Raw genomic sequence first — 18,245 nt, 5'->3', positions numbered from 1 at the left:
TACTATTCACAAGTTATTATTTTTTATTAAGGAGAAAGGATTGATTGTTCCAAGGCCAGGGTTTCTAAGACTTAGTGGGAGATGGAAGACAGAGAAAATAGATTTCCTTGAATCTTGTTCTTTATCTTTTCCCAGAGGGCAGTTAGAATATTGTGCCCGTGACCATTTCCAAGCCTGCAGCTTGAGTATTGTTGACTCTTTTTATTAAAAACGTTTATTCAACTCTCTGAGTTGTGTGCAGAGAGGTTATGAAGTGGGCCTAAGGGAGGGTGATGCAGGTTGATTATTACATGTCCCTCTTCTATGTGGAAGGAAAGAGCCTGTGTGGAGATGAGCAGCATTTCCCCGTCTCCCACCATGCCCTGAAGCCTTCCCTTCCCTTTCTTGTCTGGATGTATCACCTTGCCCTGCTGCCTCAAAAATGATTCAGGAGAAAAGCCAGGAAAAGTGTGCAATGTGTGTGCTGTTTACCTTTTTAAAAAGCTGAATAAGTCTGCTATAAAAATTGCTAGGCTGGGCACAGTGGCTAACTCCTGTAATCCCAGCACTTTGGGGGGCCGAGGTGGGCAGATCACCTGAGGTCAGGAGTTCGAGACCAGCCTGGCCAACATGGTGAAACCCCACCTCTGCTAAAAATACAAAAATTAGCTGGGCATGGTGGCGTGTGCCTCTAATCCCAGCTACTTGGGAGGCTGAGGCAGGAGAATCACTTGAACTCAAGAGGCGGAGGTTGCAGTGAGCTGAGATTACACGACTGTACTCCAGCCTGGGTGACAGAGTGAGACTTTGTCTCAGAAACAAAAAAGTTGCTATATATATGTATGTATGAGTTTTATTTTCATAGACAGAATTGGTTTGTTTAGCTATCGAATCAAGCAAGTAGTGGGAGGAGGGGAAGATTTGCTTATCTTTCATTTTTGCCTTAGGTGCTACCAGCTTTGGCAACTGCTCTAAGATCATTCCTTCATGGGAAAAAAATTAAGTAGGCTACTAAGTCTCTGGATTGGAATAATGATGTTTTCATTCATAAAGATTCTTGTCCCATTTATAAATTAACGAGATAATTGCCACAGCTTTGCCCATGTGCTGTTAGGTTCATGCATAAAGTTTACTTATTGTTGAAAATTATCACAGATCTTAGTAATATAGTAGTATCTGCTAAAATATTTATTGAGTGCCCTCTTGTATTTGACTAAGTCGAAGAAGCTAGAAGAACTCTCTGGTATTATGAAGGTCAAAAAATTATTGATTATTCCTAAAATGGTGGATCTTAAATTTTAGTAAGACTGGTGAATTCAACGAAAGCTAAGCAGACCCAAGAAAATACACATGGATAACAGTTTTACATAACTTCTTAAAGTTCATGAGCTCCCCAAACCCATCTATAAACTATTGTCCTAGAAGTAGATAAGTATATGAACTAGAGAGGAAGACCCTGAGAAGATTAATCCTCAGAAAATTTATCACCTTCATTCATTTGTGTGAAAATCCTTTCTGGGGCCCAAGATGCTGGTCGCTGTGCTATGCTGAGTTTGCAAAGGTGGACAAGATGGTCCCTGCCCACAAAGAGTGTCAATGATGGCTGAGGGAACTGCCCAGCGAGCAGGCTGCTCTTGCTCTGCCTACTAATATGATGGAGATAAACATTGCATATGGGGAGTCAGGGGAATTTCCTAGGGAAGGTGAGATCCTGGGGAGGAGTAGGATACATCATGGGAAAGTGGGGAGAGTGACAGCATTGTCATCAAGAGTTGGAGCCTGGAGATATGAAGCTAACAGGGAAAAGGATCAGATTAACAGGGTTTTTTTTCAGCCATGCCAGAGAATTTTGGCTTCATCCATGAGTGTTTTCAGATTACTCGTTGTGACCCTCCGAACCTATAATCTCCTTTCTTTTTTATAAAGTATGAGTAAAGTGTCTTTGGTAAATATGAAGTTTCATGTACTTACATGTCACTTATAAATTGCATTTCTCACTTATAAACTTGCAATTTCAAAACCTTCTCATTTTATAGTTGAACTAAACCCTAGAATTGATCTTGCTTAATGTTTTATTTTGCATATGAAGTGCCTAGATGTATATATAGCCATTTAATCATTAAACTGCATCTAACATTCTAACAGGTATCCACAATTCCTGGAGTCAGTGCTTATGGAAATGCAACTTCAGTGCAAATAGGAAATATTTCAGGATACATTGATACTCCAGACCCACCAACAATCATCAGCTATCTACCTGGGCTTCTTTACAAATTTAGTTGTAGTTATCCATTGGAATACCTGGTTAATAATACCCAGCTTGCTTCGTAAGTTTGCATTTTATTCCTGCTTTCTCATATTGCATTTTTGCTTCAGTAGTTTCATATCTTTCAGGGACTTAGAAAGATAGCAGGATTTATTGAAAATAGTTAAATTCGAACAATGTAATGGGAAGCATATTACATCTAATATAGTTGTCTCTATCTATTCTATCTATCTATCTATCTATCTATCTATCTATCTATCTATCTATCTATCATCTATCTATCTATCTATCATCTATCTATCTCTAATTGTTATTATCCATAACAGACCCAAACCATTTTTTCCCCCAAATTAAGCTGACTCAAACTAGCCAGTTGTCTGCCTTGGGTTCTCTTCACTCCCTTTGCCCAAGAGCCTTGGGTGCTTCATGGCCCTGAAGGCCCTGTGGTGTCTCCAGTGTGTATGACATTTGGTAACTACATTGCTGAATTTTGCTTGGCTTCCCTCTTGGCCATATGCTTTCACTGCTGGGCTCTGCTACCCCAGATTCTGGGATCTCCATTCCTCTGTTGAGCTGTCACCTGGAAGGGTGCTCATGATTCTCCCAGAAACATGGCATGGTCTATAGGCAAGGAGCCTGGGGTGGGGGTAGCCTTTTGTTTATATTCATGTGTTCATTATTTCCAAAGCACATACTCCAGGAGAGGGCTATGTCCACATTACAATATAATCACCTGGATTTGTTGAATATTTTTGACAAAATGGGATGATTAAGCGAACGCTTTCTCCAATTTTAGGATTTGCTATTATTAAGTCTTAGTTATTGCTTAATCTTAGTTATGAGAAAATGTGGAGGCCACATTCTACTTCACTGAAAAAATATTCATAGCTGGTTTTAATAGCACAGTGTTATAAGCACCTTGGGCAGAAGCAAGACTTTGTTGTGGAAAATGAGAAAGGAAAGGCCTTGAGTCAAAAGAATATGGGCGTACAGGGTAGCATCTCTCACTCTGCCCACCCCCCCCCCCACTCCCCACGCTGAACACATTCCTGAGCTTCAATTCCATGGAAATTCATTGATTATTCAATTTATCACTTACCTACTATTTACCATCCAATGTTCTAGCAATGAACAAAGTAAAAGAAATTTCCTGATTTCATGAAACTTCTAATGGAATTGATGAAAGTGTATTTGCATCAGATTCAAGCCCTTATCTGCCAAAAGTCTCTTAAAAGTAATGCAAAACAAACAAGATTGCTTTAAAAATAAAATGATCATAAAGAATAGCTTGTCTTTACTTGTTTCCTCTGGCTTTTTTATTATTTTCTCTCTTCAGAGATTTAAACAGTATAGCAACTCCAAGCATAATTAACAGTATGTCAGAATTATTCAGGAGTTTTAGTGCTTTAAGTTTAACATCTAGGTATCACTTTTACTTTAAAATCTCGTCAGTGCTTTCCTTTTTCTAAATGTGTGTTTAGGTCCTCAGCTGCTATTTCTGTGAGAGAGAACAATGGCACATTTGTCAGCACTTTGAACCTGCTCCTTTATAACGTAAGTTGATGCGTGAAGGATGTTATTTTCTCTTTCACTGTTGTGAGGAGTCATTTATGTGAATGCCTTTTATATAAAAATCTACTGAAAGCCACATTAACCCTGTTATGCCTTGGTAACATTTATCTATTTTTGCTACCATTTTCATATATCTTAGTGATAAAGGTGTAATAACATCTCCATTAAATTTTCTAAAAGTTGATAAAAGATTTAAATTTTATATCATAAATGTGATTTTAAATAATTACTTCAAATGTCTACCTACATTTACATGTATTTATTTGTTTATTTAGGTAGGGGTGTGTGAGTAGCTACAGTTAGCTTCAAGATTTAGGAAATTTTTTTTTTAATGTGTGATACAAAGATTTTAACAGTACAAATGGTGTTTCCCTTGGAGGCATCCTTGGTGATGAATGTGTTAATATTTTCGATATGGGTTTTGGCTGGTGACAATTCTGTCACATCTGAAATAATTTGGATTGACTACATAGCATTATCTAAATTTTTGTCATGTAAATATCGACAGTGGCAGCAAAACGTGAAAAATACATGGATTTCTATTTATAACTCTAACATTAATCCCCCAAATGATATTTTCATGTTGATTAAAAATTTTTATTCTTACATTTTAAATGCCTGATTTAAATATCAATTTTTCAATCTATCAACCAATATTTTTGTAAATTATGAATGAGATTTTTGCATTATTATTCATGCCATCATGGCACTGAGTTATAATTCATGCAACTGATTTAAAAGTCAGTGCTTTATACTTTGAATATAATGAGCTATAAATATTGTAGTAGGACATTTTCCAAAGGCATTTAAAAAAATCATGTTTATAAGTTTGTAGTCTGACACCACAGAGTTCTAAACAACAAATTAAAATGTGTTAGAATCAAGATTGCCTTTCTGTTGTTTCTAAACTTTCTTCTGCAAAGAGAAGCTGTCGGCTGGGTGCGGTGGCTCACGCCTGTAATCCCAGCACTGTGGGAGGCTGAGGCAGGTGGATCACGAGGTCAGGAGATCGAGACCATCCTGGCTAACACGGTGAAACACTGTCTCTACTAAAAAATACACAAAGTTAGCTGGGCGTGGTGGTGGGCACTTGTAGTCCCAGCTACTCGGGAGGCTGAGGCAAGAGAATGGCGTGAACCTGAGAGGGGGAGCTTGCAGTGAGCCCAGATCGAGCCACTGCACTCCAGCCTGGGCGACAGAGCAAGACTCTGTCTCAAAAAAAAAAAAAAAAAAAAAAAAAAAAGCTGCCAAGATACTTGGTTCTACAATACTCAGCAAATGTGTGCCAATATTCATTTTTGATATGGCCAGATATTTACTATTGTTGTTAACAATATTTATGTAACTTTAAACTGGAAAATTCCTGTCTGTTAATTTATATGCATAAGCTCTCTGAGGTAGAGTTGGATTTAATATTATTTGTTATAATTGAGTGACACAAAGAAGAGAATTCCTGATGCTGAAAAGTGAAAAATATATCCATATGACATTTAATGATACTATTATTTTCTGTGAAATTAAACTATTCTCTCACTGAAATAGCAGAAAATCAAAATTTAGAAGTGTGGATTTCAGGAAAGCTTTGTTATTAAGATCTTTCTTTTATCATTAGAGGTGGTACTGTAGTTCTGTTGCTAACAAGGTATAATCCTTAAAAGAATCTCTGAAATTGTAATGCTTAAAAAAGCCTATAATTAGATGATAACCTTAATATTTTAATTATACGGTAACCAATTTTTTGATATTAGACTGCAAGTGAAATAGATGGTGCCAAAATACTTCTGTTTTTAAATCAGTTATAGAGCAGTTTTAGTTTGACAGAAAAGTTGATTAGAAAGTACAGAGTTCCCACACATACCCCCTCCCCTTGCACATATTTTTCTATTATTTACATCTTGTGGTAGTGTGATACATTTATTACAATTAATAAACCAATATTGATACATTATTAACCAAAGTCCATAGTTGACATTTCTTTTATGTTTAGGTTACTCTTCCTCTTGTACATTCTATGGGTTTTGACAAATATAAAGTGGCATTTGCTCGTTATTACTGTACAATACAGAAGAGTTTCAATGCCTCAAACTAAAAATTTTTTAACACAGTGTCATCATAGTATTTTGCCATGTTACAGGATATTTAAAAATCAGTAATTTACACTAGAAAAAATTTTGATATACTTTCATTAGTTGATCCAAAATAATACTTATTGTTTGAAATATTAACATGTAGCTAGCCAGATGTAATTTTATTGTAGCATTCCAAATGAAATATTATAATCTTTTGAAGCCATTAATTCCTATTTCACATGGAAAGTTTTTTATTTCTAACCCTTGAGGATAATGAAATTTTATATTACATCCTTACTACTTTCATTTTCTGATTTGTTATTTGGAGAGGAAAAGTTGTACTCAGTTCGATGCAGCACAATAGTTTATTTTTATATGCTCTGGGATTCAGTAAGTATACTGAGGGGAAATTATATTTAGAAAACCAATGACTTCTATCAACTATGTGATTTTCATATATGCAGATTACTAGTTGAACTGTGGCTTTATTTTGTGCAATATAAATATGTCAGTTTTGTTCATTGTGGAAATGAAAAGTAAAGATGCCTTTGTATATTGGAATTCTACCTAAATGTTAGATTCTTCTGAGAGGGTGGAGAGTCAGTAAATATTAGATAAGGTTATTATAATTATGAACATTTTTTAAATGTTGGAGAAAAATTAAAATGGATATAATTGTTTTTAGGAACAATATATTACTAATGAGTAAAAGCCACCATACAAATTAAAGTCAGAAAATTACCTCTTAGAAGCAATTTCAGTAGGAAAAAATTGATGATTCATAGTTAAACCACAGCTGAATCATATGTCATTTGCAAAATGACTCAGCAATATAATGTTGTAAGGAAAGTAAGCATTCTTCTGGACAATATTGATGCAAATATAAGATGAAAGGGCTGTATAGTTAATGAAGTGTAGATTATTTGGAGAAGTTGGAAAAGGGAGCCTGAAAGATAATCACATAAAAATACTACCTATCAGACATGGTTAGAGGAGCTATTGTCATTTATCACCAAAATATAGAAAACAAAAGACTGAAGAGTATCAGTTTTTAAGTATATCTCTTATTTGTTTGGCTTTATTTGGCAATAAAATGTTCCGTATTAACATTTTTTTCAAAAGTGAAGCATTCAAACTATTACTGTCTTAAATTATAAAATTCAAAATATTTTGCTTTCTTCCAAGCCTTCTAAAGAGAGTATGGTTGATATGTTGTCTTTCCCGATGATTTTAAGATTTCATAATGAACATTAAAAACTTTTCTGCCAAACAGCAATGTCTTCAGAATTACTAAGTTTAGGGAAATAATTGGCCTCTATGTTAAATTATGTGACTGCTTACATTTGGAGGGTTTTTTTGGTTTGTTTTTTGCACTCTATTTTTTCTGGTTTTCTTCATTATCAAATTATACCTGCTACTTCTTAATTTCCAATCTGATGCTTTAATCTACTGTGTATTTGAGAATGATACAAATAAGCTCTCTAGAATTGGTCTAAAATAAGGGTAGAAAAGTAAAAATGAAGCCCTGAGATACCCTTCTATAAATGACCTCTAAGGAATTTGTGCAGGAACCATATGGCATGTATTTTAGCAGCTTGGAGTCTGTTTGTCTCAAAAGCTGAATCTTGCCCTATAAAAAATGTAATGTGTAAATGTCTCATTTTGGTTTTCTGTGTATTATTATTTAAAGTTTGCATCTTGAAGATATTGATATATTCTAGAAATTTGGTTCTCCTGTACTTTCTCCTATTCTCCCTAGAAGAAAATGTCTATTCTTGTGACTTTAAAATGGTCTTACTTTGGTTTTCAATTAAATTTTAACAATTTCAAGTTGCCAGGTAAGTGATTTTGGGTAAATAAAATATTATCAGAAGTATAAGAACTACCGTGCCTATAGTAAAGGGCTTAAATTGAAGCAGATGTAATTTAAATAAACTGAATATTAGTCTCTAATATAATCAAATAAATGAAACATTAAGTAAACTAAATATTGACCATTGAATATTAACCAAACTGAATATTAACTAGTGATGAATGAATATAATTTAGACACACTGAACATTAGCCACCATATATGGTAAACTATGGAAACAAAAAGATTTATGCATGGAATCAATTTGTTACATGAATATGGCTTAATAACAGTTCTGCCAAGAAACCAGAGGGTCACATAAATCCTTTTTGGATTGATTCTGTAGATTTATGTTGATTTACTTTCTTTTTTTTCTCTCTAACATTGTTGTTTTAAGTAGTAAGTGTTCTGTTGTTGGGGAGGTAATAATAGATTTTTTATTGTCTTGTCATTAGGATTCAACCTATAACCAGCAGTTAATTATCCCCAGTATAGGATTACCTTTGAAAACCAAAGTATTTGCAGCTGTCCAAGCCACTAATCTGGATGGCAGGTAATTTCAAACTCTTATCTTTTTTAGGTTAAAACACTTTGCCTAAACCCTCATGAGTCATAAAGTTAGCCCATTCATTTTTAAATTCAGTTTGAAAATACTATCATTGCCACAGCATTTAGGCATGCTACTAAAAAGAAATAACAAATTACAAAGTTTAAGAGGTTACACTCATGTTCTGTCATTAATTGGAAAATAACAAGTCTTCTCATAAAGAAGAGGGGTGGTTCTTGGAAAGGGGCATGGGAAGATCTGGGATGCCAAAATGTTGTATTTCTTCATCGGAAAGATGATTAACCAAATGTAGTCATTCTGTGAACACTTGATTTGCTTGCTTTTCCATATGTATGTTACTCTTCAATATGAATTTATTAAAGAATGAAAGGACTCTGCATAAGAGTGTGCCAAAATTACATAAAATGATCTCCAGAAACATCTCTATAAAAAGCTATTAAATTTCAGATGATACTTAAGAAAATTCAGAGCAATCAAACTGAAATGGAACTCAAAACCTGAAGCTCTAACCCTGCCCTATTAAAAAAAATGTAATGTGAAAATGGCCTATTTTGGGTTGCTCATGTATTATTATTTAAACTTTGCATCCTGAAGAGATTGGTATACTATAGAAATTTAGTTCTTTACCTTCTCCCTTCCTGTCCTGAGGAATATTTCTATTCTTGTATGAGTCTTTAAAATTGTCCTTTAATAATGCAGGAGTTTTTTCCATTTCATTGGCATTCACTTCCCATGGATTAGTATTTTTTTTATAACATCGGAGTTGGAATGGACTAATATATAAATGTAAGCAAAAGCTAACCTTGTGGAGGAAGGCTGTGGATGTGTATGTGCCTCATGGCTTTCTTCACCCTAACACAATGTCTATTGTGGACTCCACAATCACCAAACCACTGATTCTGATATGCTCTAAACTCCTTTGCTGTATTTGGTGTTATAATATTCTTTGATTCTGTAAGAAACAGTGATATCTAGAAACAAAAAGCTATTGTTTATAGTGAACATATAAGCATCTATGTAGCTCATTTTAAAGTTTACTTCTCAGACTTTGACCATTGTCTTGTACACAATTATTTTATGGCATTAGACTTGACGCCCCTTAATGTGAAATTGACAATTTGGTGCAGATTTTTAAACACTTTGAGTTTAGGAGAAAGTTATTACTTTTTAAAAACTTGTATGGGTACATAGTAGGTGTATATATTTATGGGGTACTTGAGATGTTTTGATACAGGCATGCATGTGAAATAAGCAGGATGGAATAAGAGAAAGTTTTAATAAACAATAAACCTCTGCAAATAACAAGTAATAAACAATTATATTCCATGAGATAAGAAGTTTGTCAGGCCGAGCACAGTGGCTCACGCCTGTAATCCCAGCACTTTGGGAGGCCGAGGCGGGTGGATCAAGAGGTCAAGAGATCGAGACCATCCTGGCTAACACAGTGAAACCCCGTCTCTACTAAAAATACAAAAAAAAAAAAAAAAAAAAATTAGCCAGGTGTAGCGGTGGGCGCCTGTAGTCCCAGCTACTCTGGAGGCTGAGGCAGGAGAATGGCATGAACCCGGGAGGCAGACCTTGCAGTGAGCCGAGATCATGCCACTGCACTCCAGCCTGGTCCACATAGCAAGACTCCATCTCAAAAAAAAAAAAAAAAAAAGAAGTTTGTCAATATTTACTTCCCTTGTATTAGTAACTAATACCCGAAAGGAAATTCTGACTCTAGATTATGTTTGCTTACGTTCTTTCAGATGGAATGTTTTAATGGATTATTGCTATACTACCCCATCAGGAAACCCAAATGATGACATTCGATATGATCTCTTCCTTAGGTAAGATTTAGCTGTTTAAGTATTGTATTGATACCAATGACCCAGTTGTAGATAATTGAAATGGAATATCTAAGTCAGATAAATTATAAAGCAGTGTTATAGCTTTTGAATTTCAAGTTTTACATTTTGAACTTTGAGTCCTTATAAAGCGGAAAGTATAAAATTTGAGAGCACTTTTCAACACAAAATGCTGATAAGGCTATTGTTGAATCAGAGTTGTAAGTAAGTTAGGTCCACCAAAGATGTTTTATTCATGTTTAGGAGATATGGGAATATTTCACTGTCTTAGGAAAAGCATAGTTAGGATATTATTTGCAGGAAAAGACGCAATAGAGGTTACTATTTATCTGCAACTAGACCATCTCATATGTCAAAAGGAGAGTAAAATTAAAGTAATGGTCTGGATAATTTAGACCCCAAGATACTTTTGTTCGTTTATCAGTATTTGGTATAAAACTATAATATAACCTACCACTCCTTTTCTTATTAGAGCCAATAACTTCATCCTCCTTCCCCAATAGACAGTGATAGAGTGAATGTAATATACCTTTGAGGAAAGAGGACATTGATCATAAAACCATTCAATCATCTCAGTTCCTTTTCAGCATTTTTATCTGACAGCCGAACAGACTTGAGAGTCATGCAATGTCTTCTAATCATGCTTATAAATTGCAGTTGGCTCAGCTCACTGCAGCTTATTGACACATGATGGAAGTAATATAATGGGAAACCAAAAGAATACACTTCATTGGCTAATCAAGGGCAAGATGATGTTCAGAGGGTATGGTCAAACTGTTATTCTTACATATCCTATTTCTGGAAATGTTAATTTGGGCAACATTTTTGGGAAAAAAATGTCAGTATGTATCAAAAGCCTTAAAAGTTTCATATTCTTTGATTCTAGCTTTACAAATTGGGAAATATATTTTAAAATATTTATGATATTCTTGTCTATCAGTGATATTTAAAATAGTAAAACATGGGAACAAATTATATATTCAGCAATAAGGAAATAGCTAGGTGGATTATGGACAACCAGTAAGTTGAGAGTCCATACAGGCACTACAATCATATAAAGTTATGTATTAGATAGAAAAAAAAATGGTTGGCTTTCTCTTACCTTCTCCCTTTCTGTCTTATTGGTATTTCTATCTTTGAAAATAATTGATTCTTTAACATTTAAAGGTATTAAAATATCAAGGAAAAGGATCATAATATATAATTCTATATATAATGAGCTTCATTTGTATAACAGAAAAGACTGTAAAGAGAAACAGCAAAAGGCTCACAGTGGTTATTTATGCTTGGTAGGGTTATGGATTTTTTTTGACAGTTGTCTTATTTTCCTAAACTTCTATAATCTTCATATATTGATAATCTGGAATATGACCATCAGACTTCTGGTATGAATATAGAAGCAGCTTAGTTCTGAATCTTTTCAGTTTTTGTATTGGAAACCATTCAGAGTGAAATGTATAACTAAAGAAAAAAATTTCCCAAATGTCCTTTTTTGTGACTCTAGGAGGAAAAGAAAACCTAGAAATTCTAAAGTAAACGTTACTGTTGATGAAAACAGTTAAGATCAAGAGAAAATGGTGTAGAAAGCAGTGTAGAAGAGGTTAAGAAAGGCAGGGAAGAAAAGTGGGTGATGAGGGGTACTAAGGGAGTCAGCTCCCAGAAGCAGCTGGAGAAATACACACCTAGAAGGAAAGGGCACTACTTTGTTTTTTTTGTTTTGTTTTGTTTTTCTTTTTTTATTTTAATTTATTATTATTATTGTACTTTTAAGTTTTAGGGTACATGTGCACAATGTGCAGGTTTGTTACATATGTATCCATGTGCCATGTTGGTGTGCTGCACCCATTAACTCGTCATTTAGCATTAGGTATATCACCTAATGCTGTCCCTCCTCCCTCCCCGCACCCCACAACAGTCCCCAGAGTGTGATGTTCCCCTTCCTGTGTCCTTGTGTTCTCATTGTTCAATTCCCACCTATGAGTGAGAACATGCGGTGTTTAGTTTTTTTGTCCTTGCGATAGTTTACTGAGAATGATGGTTTCCAGTTTCATCCATGTTGCTACAAAGGACATGAACTCATCATTTTTTATGGCTGCATAGTATTCCATGGTGTATATGTGCCACATTTTCTTAATCCAGTCTATCGTTGTTGGACATTTGGGTTGGTTCCAAGTCTTTGCTATTGTGAATAGTGCTGCAATAAACATACGTGTGCATGTGTCTTTATAGTTGCATGATTTATAGTCCTTTGGGTATATACCCAGTAATGGGATGGCTGGGTCAAATGGTATTTCTAGTTCTATATCCCTGAAGAATCGCCACACTGACTTCCACAATGGTTGAACTAATTTACAGTCCCACTACTTTGAATGGAAACTGCTATCCCCAGGGCTGGGGAATCTGAAGAAAAAAACAGTAGAGAATGCTCAGAGCCTCAGAAGTCCAGATCTCATAAAGTACCAGGAAAAGTACACCTTCTAAAGGTGAAGGAATCACCTGGGAAGGCAGGGGCTCTGCCCTTGGTGGCAAGGCTGGTGAATAAACCTCAGGAACCCAGGGCTGATGGCAGAACCCTGTGAATATCTTTTAAGTTCAGTCAGCTGCACAGTTCTGCTATATTCAAAGAAAATTTTTTTTTCTTTAACACATTATAAATCTTCTTTTACTAGAGAACATTAACATTTACTTTTTTTGATTTCTTTTTTTTATTAATTTTTTTTGCACACAAAACAATAAACATTTTATAAAAATACATACAAACAAAAAGATGCGTATCAAACATATTGGGAAGGTTGCACATGGGATGATGGGGAATAGAAATAGGGAGTGGGAATTAAAGAAAATAAATGAGAGAGGGACTTTATATGGATCAATGATAATAACTCAATCCTCTATTTGACAAAGAAGAAGGAGAAGGAAGAGGAAGAAAAAGAAAGTGGGATAAAGGATCAGAAAGGGAGGAAAATAGAAAAAATTAGAGTATGAAAATTGTTATTGAAAAACAGAGGAGGGAGCCCTTGAGTTGGGGAAACCCTTAAGGAAGGTATTTACCATTCCACATTGCCTTAGGGGTTCTAAAAATTTTAGGTTTACGGAAATCCAGCTCTTTCAAACTTGAATGATAAACAGATGCAGGTATTTCTTGCAGTGTTCCAATATTCTACAGGAAAAATATCGAAAATGGCAGAAAAGAAATTTTAAAGATGAATTAAACTCACCAGAAAAATGTTGCCATGGAATATATAATATATACATTCGCACCTTAATTTTTAAAAAGCAAAAAGCATCATGGTTATGAAGATAGAATTATGAGAACTTAGGTAAGTAAGGATAGGACAGTAAAAGCCATGGCTATGGAAATGTGAAAAGGAAACTGGGATGAGTGAAAATAAATGGAAATATAAAAAATGTATGAGAGGAAGGGACGTGTAATTAGAAGGCATTCAAAGGAGTGCAGATCACAGCAGAAACAGTGTGGGACATGGAAGATAAGTACGAGAAATACAAATAAAAATAGACAAATGTAAAGGAAAATAAAAAGAGGATTAAGTAAGAAAGAAATAAAAAGGTGAGAAAGGGAATTCAATATATGTATAATATGCATAATTAGAACTGTCCCCCCAAAAGCCAAAATAATAGAACACATGTTTAAAAATATAATCCAGGAACACTTTCCTAAATTAAAAAAAAATCTTACATTGATATAATGAAATGATGCCCTGGATGAAATTGAAGATTTCATTAAGTGGAAACCGGGGGAAATATAAAAAGACATAGCTATACAATAAAAAAATTAGAGATTTTAGCTCTTACAAAACTTACTTCTGGTGGCCAACAAGTAAGTAAGGAAGTAAGGATATAGAAAATCTAAATGACATAAGCAATAAGCTAAATACAGAGAGACAGCAATTCATAGCAATATCAAAAACCAGAAAGTCCTCACCACTTGGAAGTTGCAAAACCCATAAATAAGACTTGTATCAAAAATGAAAATATGAAGCAATGTTTTGGAAGAAGTTAAGAAAAAGTAGGTTCCTTGAAAAAAATACATTAATAGAGAATCACAAGCTAATCAAATCAAGAAAAAAAGGGATAAATGACAAATGCAAAAAGATAAGGGGGGAATCAACTTGGAAATGAGCAGAGTATGGTTCTATCAGATATCACAGTCAATAAAATGTCTGCAATTATTAAAGGAATGTGATACTATGCAAAGCTAGACACACAGACAAAAATCACAGAATAGTAAACTGAGAAATAGATCCCCAAACATATGGGAATTTAGTGTAAGGTAGAGTGTGGTACCACCAATCAGTGGGATAAGTAGATTTTTTAAAACAGTGTTGGACATGGATAACAGTAAGATAAAAAATAGTATCGGACCTATACTTCACTCAATATACCATAAGAAAACCTAAATAGATTATTAAATTAAAGGCAAAAACTACAACTTTAAAAGTGGTAGAATAAAACAAGAGAAATACCTTTAAAACTTTGGAGTAAGGAAACTGTCTTCAGCCTAAATACTAGAAGCCACAAAATAACATATTGAAAATGTAACTACATAAGAATAAAACTGTACACACACACACACACACACACACACACACACACACGTGCACACACACACACACATACGGAATGTCCAAAGCCAAATAACAAAGTGAAACAATTTGCAACTTACATAACAACCAGTAACCACTCTTCTTAATACATAAAAGAACTCATAAGAATTAGAAAGAAAATGGCCAAGAACACAACAGAATTTGATCAAAAGACATAAACCATTTTCAGATAAAGAAATGCAAATGACTATAAGGTATGTGAAGATACACAAACTCATTAATTATAAGAAAAATATAAGTTAAAGTTATAGGGTGATAGTTCATTTTTACTCTCAAATAGGGAATAATAAAAAATTTTATCCATACATTTTCTGATGTAGCTCTGGAGAAGTAAGCATTGTTTTCATATATTGCTTGTGAAGTCCAAAATTGAACAATATTTATATAGAGCAATGTGACAATATCTATTAAATGATTAAACGGATGTATTCTGTAGATAATCATGTACATGTTCAACATGATATATTGTAAGGCTATTCATTATTACTTTGTTTTTAAAAAGCAAAAGATTCAAAAACAATGCATGTACATAAATAGGAAACTGATTAAATAAACTCTGAAACATGTCCATGAGGAAATACTACACAGCTGTGGAAAAAAAAGAGGAAGCTCTCTAAATATTGATACGGAAAGATCTCTAACACTGCTAAATCTTTAAAAGGCGAGGTACAACATAGTGTAGACAATATGCTATCATTTGTTTAAGGAGGGAGGACAATAAGAATACATTGCTTCTGTTTCTATTTTCATATACCCTGGGAATGATGTGAAAATAAATGAGAATGAAAATAAGTGAGATCACCTCTGGCAGATTTCTATATATTTTAAATTGTTTGGATTTTTGAACTATATGAGAGTATAATTCTTCCATTATTGCAATCAGAAACTGATCTGTTTAAATTTTATGATCCAGGTTTTATTGTCATATCTGTTGAATTAGCTTATGCTATGACTAAATATCTGTAACGTGGCATGGTTCTGTTAGCTCTTAATGTAATGGTGGATCCTTAATATGGTAGAAATTAATTTACAAGTCCCAGTAGGTTGGTACTTTCCAGTGATGTCCTGTTTTCATGTTCCCTAAAATTTAGCTGTGACAAGGACCCTCAGACCACCGTCATTGAGAATGGCCGAAGCCAGCGGGGCCGGTTTTCATTTGAAGTGTTCCGATTTGTGAAACACAAGAATCAGAAAATGTCCACTGTCTTCTTGCACTGCGTTACCAAGCTCTGCAGAGCAGATGACTGCCCTTTCCTTATGCCGGTATGTTTTTAAGGAACTTCATTCTAAGTTGTTGAATTGATCTAAGCTGAAAGGTTATCAAATGTCAGAAACTAATTTCTACATAGAAAGTGGATATGTGTTAGGTCAAATAGTTTGAAGTAGGATTTATTCATTTGTCTAGTAAAGATCTGCTAAATATCCTACTTTGTGCCAAGCATTATACTGAGGATACAGAGATGAGGTGTGCACAAATTCTGAATTTAATTAGATTATTCTTTAGGATCATGAGCTAGTCACAGAAGAAATCAAGACAAAAATCTTACGGTGCAAAGGCAGACAAATATATGTAGTAACAGGCAGTATTCACCATTGTGAGAGAGATGAAGCAGGAGAGGTTGAGAGGATTGGTGGAAATGAACTCCAGCTGTTACTTCGAAGAGGACTGAGCCCCAGAGAACCAAGATCAAGAGTGTGAGAGACATTGCTGGCCAAACGATGGCCAAAGACACAGACACATAAATTAGTGTGATCAGAGAGCTTCTAGTTCTTCAGTAGGGTTGTAGAGCAGAGTAGAGATGATTGGAAAACCCAGGGAGCGGACTGGGCTGGTGCTGGAAAGGTAGATTGTGGCCAGATGGTCGGGAAATCACTGAGATTTAAAGTTAAAAGCAGTGAAAGGTGTGAATCTGAATTGCATGCAGCCACCATTAAAATAAAGAGCCATTTAAAGTAGTGAATAAAAAAAATTCTATTCTGACCGGCTGTCTAGGGTCACATCATTATCAACCTGAGAAAAATGCATGCCCTTTTTAAATTTGAAATACCGTTAATATGTTTATATTTATGTTTAATTTATGCATAAATGGGAAGCTATTTCTTCATGCTCATTGATCCCTTTGGACTAATAAGCTATGTCAGATGGGGGTAAATGGAGGGTCCACATTACCTTGAGTCCATGCTGACCAACATTTCTGGGAAGGATTTATTAAAGGCTTGAGAGAAATAAAAGTAGAAAAGTTTGATAAACACAGCACTTTTTCAAGAGAGCCATTGAGCTATGTAAATTAATGAGGCAGTGCACAATTACAGCGGGAGGAAATAAGAAATGTGGCCCAAGCCAGGGTAAGAAACACTGTAGCAGTTACATGCAAAGTAATTAAATAAATGCAAGGAATGAAATGAATAAAATTAAACATGTGGTATCTCTTCCAAAAGAATCTGCTTTCCAAACGGCCATAAAGAAACAATTCTGCGCCGGTGTGGAACTTCATTTGTTTTCATTAACACTTCAGATTTGCAGCCACAGAGAAAGGAGAGATGCTGGGAGGAGGACGACTTGGAGCCCCCAGAGCTCTTCTGGCAGCGCGGTGCTCTCTGCTGGTCCCATCATTACTCGGAGTGGTAAGTGTGCTCCTCCTTCTGTATGTAGTAATAGACGGTTCCAAAATGCCTCGTTACTTGGCTTCTGACGAGAACTCAAAGTGGTTCCTAAACAGCACTAATTAACTGTGAGACAAGATAAACTACTAAGCAACTTTAATTTCACAGTAGTTTCCCTGTTTACTCAACTTTTGCACAAAGGGCGATATTGTCTTTACTACATTTCCTGTTTTCACACACACACATACACACACACACACACACACACACACGAGTATGCCACGCTGGACCTGTTTTATTTATTTATTTTTATTTTTTGAGACGGAGTATCTCTCTGTTGTCCAGGCTGGGGTGCAGTGGTGTGATCTCGGCTCACTGCAACCTCCGCCTCCCAGGTTCAAGAGATTCTCTTGCCTCAGCCTCCAGAGTAGCTGAGATTACAGGCGCCTGCCACCACACCTGGCTAATTTTTGTATTTTTAGTAGAGATGGGGTTTCACCATGTTGTTCAGGCTGGTCGGGAACTCCTGACCTCGTGATCCGCCCACCTCGGCCTCTCAAAGTGCTGGGATTACAGGCGTGAGCCCAGCCCATGCTGGACGTGTGTATCCGCTTGGATACCCTGTGGATCCGCTTCACCGTCCTCTGCCCTGCTGTCGCCCATGACTACTAATTTGAGTGTACTGCAGCCTCTAGCTCCCTTGCCCTCTAGTTTCTGGTTGGGCTTGACCAATAGGTGGTGCTGTAAGCAGATGGGAGGGCACAGAAATTGTGGAGACCACAAGGCTGCTCCCAGACAATTCTCTCCCTAGAACTACTCTGAAAACCCTCTCCTTATCCCTTCACTCTACTCTCTCTTGT

The 18,245-nt window shown here is 35.4% G+C and overlaps 1 protein-coding gene across 2 annotated transcripts in view; it reads left to right on the top strand.

Annotated features, from left to right (window-relative positions):
- Positions 1-18,245, top strand: part of ZPLD1 (zona pellucida like domain containing 1) — a 43,531-nt gene that overhangs the window by 18,935 nt on the left and 6,351 nt on the right. For both annotated transcript variants that reach the window (XM_003261762.3, XM_030801887.1), the window contains 6 exons: positions 2,125-2,306; positions 3,727-3,799; positions 8,194-8,291; positions 10,058-10,138; positions 15,873-16,044; positions 17,298-17,406. In XM_003261762.3, the coding sequence (XP_003261810.1) occupies positions 2,125-2,306; positions 3,727-3,799; positions 8,194-8,291; positions 10,058-10,138; positions 15,873-16,044; positions 17,298-17,406 (715 nt within the window). The remainder of the gene's footprint in view (positions 1-2,124; positions 2,307-3,726; positions 3,800-8,193; positions 8,292-10,057; positions 10,139-15,872; positions 16,045-17,297; positions 17,407-18,245) is intronic.

This window comes from Nomascus leucogenys, chromosome 21 (assembly GCF_006542625.1).
Source record: "Nomascus leucogenys isolate Asia chromosome 21, Asia_NLE_v1, whole genome shotgun sequence".
NCBI lineage: Eukaryota > Metazoa > Chordata > Mammalia > Primates > Hylobatidae > Nomascus > Nomascus leucogenys.
This window is presented reverse-complemented; position numbering and strand designations above follow the sequence as displayed.